Source organism: Chelmon rostratus, chromosome 6 (genome assembly GCF_017976325.1).
Source record: "Chelmon rostratus isolate fCheRos1 chromosome 6, fCheRos1.pri, whole genome shotgun sequence".
In the NCBI taxonomy this organism is placed as follows: domain Eukaryota; kingdom Metazoa; phylum Chordata; class Actinopteri; order Chaetodontiformes; family Chaetodontidae; genus Chelmon; species Chelmon rostratus.
In genome coordinates, this window is record NC_055663.1 from 27,375,676 (window position 1) to 27,381,675 (window position 6,000).

Consider the following 6,000-nt stretch of genomic DNA (forward strand, 5'->3'; position numbering starts at 1 on the left):
ATGAATGTTAATGACCCTCATTGCTACAAATTTGTACAGTGCCCCATGCATGCTGGGGCCTCGGTGGTTTCAGACTGGTGGACTCAGGCTTACAACACCACCATCTGGACAGTAAAGGAAAATCTACCATCCCTGTCATAGCCCCTCAATGGCTGCGCTTTTCCATTACAGTATTTCTCCAAAAATAGTTTTTAATATAAAGGTGTTTTATATCGTATTTGAATTAAGACACAGGTGAAATTACATATAATTAGTTTATGTTTAAGTGACTAATTTACAGTAATTGCATTTTTAAGGGTTTTGGTGGCTTTATGGTCAAAAAACAGTTCCGAATTGTACACACACAGTGCCACAATGTGTCTTGTTGCTTTCTACTGGCTATCCAACGAAGGCACAAAAAGTTTTACATTTGCATAATATTCTGAGGTTCCACAGAGACCACCGTTCACGTGGTTCCTCCTCCCTCAAAGGGTCGATTTTAGAGAAGTTCAGTTTTCAAAGTAATAGAGCGTTACTTAAGATCACAGCAGGGTATTCTCTAGGAGCTCAGTACATGTCATACAGACCTTACATATGAGCAGACAACTGAGCGGAGAAAAACATGTCACACTTTCAGTTGTACTTATAACTTTAGTCTGACTGATAACGGATTTTTGAGGCCAATACTAATATCAATGTTTGACAGTTTAAAACAAAAACATGATATATTGGCTGATAGTACTTGTTTTTAATATAAACAATCTTGACATCGATCCCCTAGATTTGTTTTTTTCTTTTAAAGAATTGTGACAAAGTGAAAAGTACACAATTGGCAGGACATTTTGCAGTTGAACAGGCAACCTGTCACTGCTCTCTGGTGGACAAACTACATAGTGGAGACAGTGATATAGCCCATTTATCAGCCTATGATGAATTACAAGTTTAGTATGTCAGGAATTGCTGAGGACTACAGAGCCTCCCACAACACAAAGTGTTGACATTGAAATGTTATTGCATTAAATGGTGCCTTGTGAATTATATGCATATGGTGAATTGTTCAGTTGACCCAAATAGGTCTGCAAAGAGCTACGTGAATGTCATTTAGTTAGTGTGCAGGACGTTGTTAAAGTGTCATTTTACACATGAACTGAAATTGGAAAAAAGGTTGATTTAAGTAAGGTACTCTTTATTTAAAATTTCTTTGCAAACAAGCATTTGACTTAAAAAACATTCCTTTTTTTTAACACAATAACCTACTTATTCCAGTGGGGGGAGGATTTGATGTTTTAATGACAGTAACCAGATTTATAGTGAAATTGTTAGTAATTTCAGGACAGTGTGACCGCTCTGCATGTTATCAGTCGAGGTCAAATTCCATAGTGATTAATATCTGTATTTCGTCCTCATTTGAGTGTTCCTGGTTTGACGAGGAGCACGCTGCTTTTTTCTCTGAACCCATCAAAACTTGGATTGTCTTTGCCAAAAGATAATTCATTTTGTGAAGAGCTGTGTTTACTCAATTTTAGGAATGTCGACCCAAGACAAATTTAATTTCAGTGCATGCGTTTCTTTGACAGAGTGCAGCTGATAAACCATGTATTATTTTTAGAAGGGAATGTACACCACTGGTTCACACATTTGCACGTTTTTTTAACTCACACATACCGTCATAAAATGAGGAGGCACATATGCTGTTGCCTATGAGTTTCCTAACACTAGCACATGCATGCACAAGCAGAATATTTGATAACCAAATAATGTCGAAGTTGCTTGAAGATCTTTTCATTGTTGCATTCATTCATTTATTTCAAATACAAGGACACCACAGCCAGCTGGGAACTATTACCGTTCCTGCCATGTTCACCACAACAAGACATAAATCATCTCAGGTAATTTTAGCTGAACTATGAGTAAACTAGGATTTATTACATTCAATTAAAGAAGCACATGAAGACTTGTAAGATTAAATATTTAGCATAACTGCAGAAAGTGCTTTGTTGAAGCTGCATTGATTTTTAACAGCTTGGCCTGCATATGTTACATGTTACCTACTGTAAAGCTAGATGGCAGCACAACCCTTTTATTAGCTCATCAGTTCTTTTACTTCATAGCAAAAAAAGAGACTCTCCATCACTTTCGATAACTTCCAAAGCCAGGCCAAAAACTGGATGACTACTTTGCAGTTGTTCTAAGTTGCCATGTTTGACTTTCGCCATCCAAATATCTGTAAAACATGTCTAATATGATTAATTTCCAGTAAGGTATGATCACTATGTTTAAGCAATTGGTATGAGACACAACTCTGTTAGAGACATAATTCACATGAAGAATACAAGACAGGATAATTATTTACACAGTTAAGATCCATACTTCATTGAAGTTAAAATCCAGAAAGAGACATGTTTGATATGCATTTTACCTGTATAAAAATATAGTTGTATGCTTAAATATAAGGCGGCTTAATATATCCTTATATACAAGCTGATAATTATATATTTTTAACTATGTATAGGCCAAGTGCATACTGTATGAATTGCACTAAACAGGCCGTTTACTACATTCAGTTCACTTGTGAAAGGATCCTGCTTGGTGCAGTTTGGAGTCCAGCAATTTCAGTTTCTTGAAAAAAATCCTCCCCCGCTGTGGCCTGGGTTCCTCCTCAGTTCATGGACATGTCAGTGAAGATCTTCGGGGATTGTCTTCTGTCTCATTTGCCAAGCTCATTTTGGAAGCTGAAGAAGAGATAGACATTCTTGTCAAGTCGCACGGGTCTGACTTGAATTCATCCATAAATCACACACAGACCCACTGAAACCTGCACCTAAGCATGCACAAACAGTATCTGTCATTGGAATCTCGCTTTCATCCAGATGGACTTGAGCAAATCTTCCTCTGAAGGACTGTATAGATGTATCAGCCGTTCTCTCTGCAAATCTAGTTGTAAATCTATGGAATAAAACCTGTGAGGGGACTTATCTTCATTTGCTGTGAGCAAATAACCCCAACAAGGATTCTCCTTTGCCTTTCCATTCCTGTCTTAGGCCACTGTGCGTGTGCTTTTGTGTCTGCAGAGACGCTGACCAGCTTCGGTGCTCCGTCTTTGCCTTCCTGTCTGGAGGGCAAGCTGAGTGACATCTTGGAATGAGCGTCGGCGTCGGCGGCCGTAGCCTTTCGAGCCTATCTTCCTTTCAGGGGCCGTGGTCTTTTTTTGCCACTGGTTAATCTGGTGCAGTTGGTGGAGCAGGTCTTGATATGCACATGTGACAAGGGCACAGCCGGATGATTTGGATGATGTTGACCTCCTGGGTCTGATATTTAGCTCGAAGCTGGAAAAGCAAAAGAGATATTTACGGTTCATATTCAGACTGTTTTTCAGGCTTGTTTAATCTGAATTGGGTTTAAATCCAAATTATCATCGGGATTTATCTGAATTCATGTAAATTTAGCAGTGCAATAGAGGATAGATCATCTGCAGTCCTCTGTTACCCATCTTAAAAATATCTGTCTTTTCTCACATGGGGGGCATTTGATTTGGAATTCCAAACCGCTTCTTTGGCACCTTCAAACACTAAATAATTGCAGTGCCTTTGGGGGTCTCTGTTAATCCCAGTAATCTGAACTGGGCAGCCCCTGGTTTGATTCCAGCTTTCCTGTCTATCTCTATCCAGCCATTAAATAAAAGCAAAAAATATATGCAGCTTTTTTTGTTACCTTGATGGAGGTGAGACAACTTTTGCGTTACTGTCCTGCTGTAGTCCAACATGGGTGTCAGAGCACTCCTCATTGGCTGTCACTAAGCTGTTGCGCAGGTCTCTCTTCACACGGCTCTGCAGCCATACTCTATACCTGTGATGAATAAAAGAGGTTGTGATATCAGTAACACTATCTCACCGAGACAAACTGTAGTGTACAGTCATAAAACATCACACATCCAAAATGTCAGATGATTTCCTTTGATGCTGGTGTAGCTCAAGAAGTTTCAAGAATTTTCTAGCATCAGTTAGCATTATCACAAAGGAGGGCCAATTTTGACTTGTTTCCAGAAAATATTATTTTGACATATCGGCTGATATTAGTTACCAAAGATACACTGCTACCAGCAAATGTTGTGTCAATGTCTAATCAATGACAAGAAACTGCAACACAGGAATGTCAAAGACATGTTTAGGACTTTATTGGGTTATTTTCGTCACTTATTTTTATTTACTAAGAGACATAACTTGATACAAATATCTGTTGTGTTAGTCAGTGCAAGCACCTGATTTGGATGCTAAAGGGCAGAAGGATGAGGCTTTTTCTCCAGAATGAACACAATGTTCTCACAGTGCTTTTTGAACAGGCAGCTCACCTTTTTTTCAGGCTGGTGTTGAGGTCCCCTTTGGCACCTTTTACCAGTGGCAGGACAGTGGTGAAAACACAGCAGCAGATGACAGTGTGCAGGGTTAATCTCATTTTGGCTGGGAGCTGTAAGTGGTAAAGATAAAGGAATAATATTTAGGAGGTTATCTATATACTGCTTCCTCAACTGGTGATTGATTAGTCTAAGACAGCATTGAATAGAGGCAGTTGCATTGCCTTTATAGCTGCACAACAGGGTGGTTAAGAATGACATTCTGTTGATTTATCAATTGTAAATAAGTTTTAATGCATGTTATTGAAGAAATATCTAGTCATCAGAATACCCAAAATCACTGAATAAAAATTTAAATCCCTACTGAACTCCTAGTCCTTCAATTTACATTGTTAAATATTTGAGAATCCTTCAGCAGTCTTGTAAAAATAATCTTGAACTTAAATCCAAATGGTAGAAAAAGTGACTTACCTCAGGCTCTATCTTGTAATGTGATGTAGAGAATTTCTGGTGCACATCCAAATGTGTTGTGTACTGTTTAGAAGAGTTGGGCGTTATTTCCAAGGCTGTAAAGAGTTTACCATGAGTTGAAGTCTGAAGTTTACACTGCTAACATGAGAGGCTTTATAGAGGGAGGGAGGGAGCTGTACCTGAATGCCAGACCCAGTGGGAGGGACTGTGGGACAGTTCATGTCAACCCCGTCCACCCCACATGTAGACAGTCAAACCAAAAGCATGCAGATAGAGATTAGAATTGAGTCAGCAATCCCAAAAATGGCGTGACTATTTCTTATTAGTTTATGCAAGCATTAATTCTGATTTAATGCACCCCTGTTCTTTTAGAAAGTGTTGAAAGAATTGGTGTTGTGCATTTCAAGGTTTGGAAATTGCCCTTCATTTTTTTCCCCTCTCTCAAAAGTTTATTTTTGGCTGTGCAAATACAAGACTTATGTGCACCAAGTCCATTTACATATTTGGTCTTTTTAAATAAATATTTGTCTCGTCACTGGTTGTTTTGGGAAGTTATACGGGTGCGTTCACTGGCCATGCGTGCTGTAAGGCAGTTAAGTTGGGTGTAAATGTTGTTAATAGCTGCATTAATTCTAAAGGACGTGTGTTTTTGTATGGCTCCGTTTCAGTCCAAGTTAGCCATCTGTGATTTTAAATCGCTACTAAAGGGGAAGTATATTTAAATTAGGACTGTGTTGTTATGGCAACTGCATGCACTGAAAATTTAAGGAAGGAACATGTGCTTTACACTGAACTTGTAAACCTCCAGATGACCAGTTTAATCACATCACGCCCACCAGTAGTTACCTCCAAGCGTTCTGAACAAGGGCATTGTTTTCTGCATGTGTGAAGATTAGCATGCATTGTGGTCTGTTTTGTTAGCTGCAGAAAAATCTTCACAGAGATATGAGAATATGAGAAATTCAGAGCCATCAAGAGTGTAAAATATTTTAGAAATGTATTGAAAATGTATATTTTATTTCATGAGAAGTTTGATTGTTGCCCTGAAAAACGGACCATTCGTAAGTACTTAGCGGCTCCCAAACTTAGAAAGTACTCCTAGACTTATAAAGATTAAAAAAAATAAATAAATAATTGAAAATTATCAACAATCAGTGCTTCAGTTAGCCTCCAAGATCATCTCAAGAGGTTGATCACAT

At 38.5% G+C, this 6,000-nt stretch overlaps 1 protein-coding gene across 1 annotated transcript; it reads right to left on the reverse strand.

The window, feature by feature from the left end:
• Positions 1–1,157: 1,157 nt before the first annotated feature.
• Positions 1,158–4,930, reverse strand: admb (adrenomedullin b). Its single transcript, XM_041939448.1, has 5 exons — positions 4,802–4,930; positions 4,328–4,443; positions 3,691–3,825; positions 3,061–3,305; positions 1,158–2,711 (listed from the first exon to the last, which is right to left on the reverse strand). The coding sequence occupies exons 2-5, from the start codon at positions 4,429–4,431 to the stop codon at positions 2,644–2,646; spliced, it is 552 nt and encodes a 183-aa protein (XP_041795382.1). The 5' UTR covers positions 4,432–4,443; positions 4,802–4,930; the 3' UTR covers positions 1,158–2,643.
• Positions 4,931–6,000: the final 1,070 nt, after the last annotated feature.

Coding starts and splice junctions, on each gene's coding strand:
- admb (XM_041939448.1), bottom strand. CDS start 4,431: ATGAGATTAACCCTGCACACTGTCATCTGCTGCTGTGTTTTCACCACT. Junction 3,826..4,327: donor AACACCAGCCTGAAAAAAAG/GTGAGCTGCCTG, acceptor TATTCATCACAG/GTATAGAGTATGGCTGCAGA. Junction 3,306..3,690: donor GTTGTCTCACCTCCATCAAG/GTAACAAAAAAA, acceptor TTGCTTTTCCAG/CTTCGAGCTAAATATCAGAC.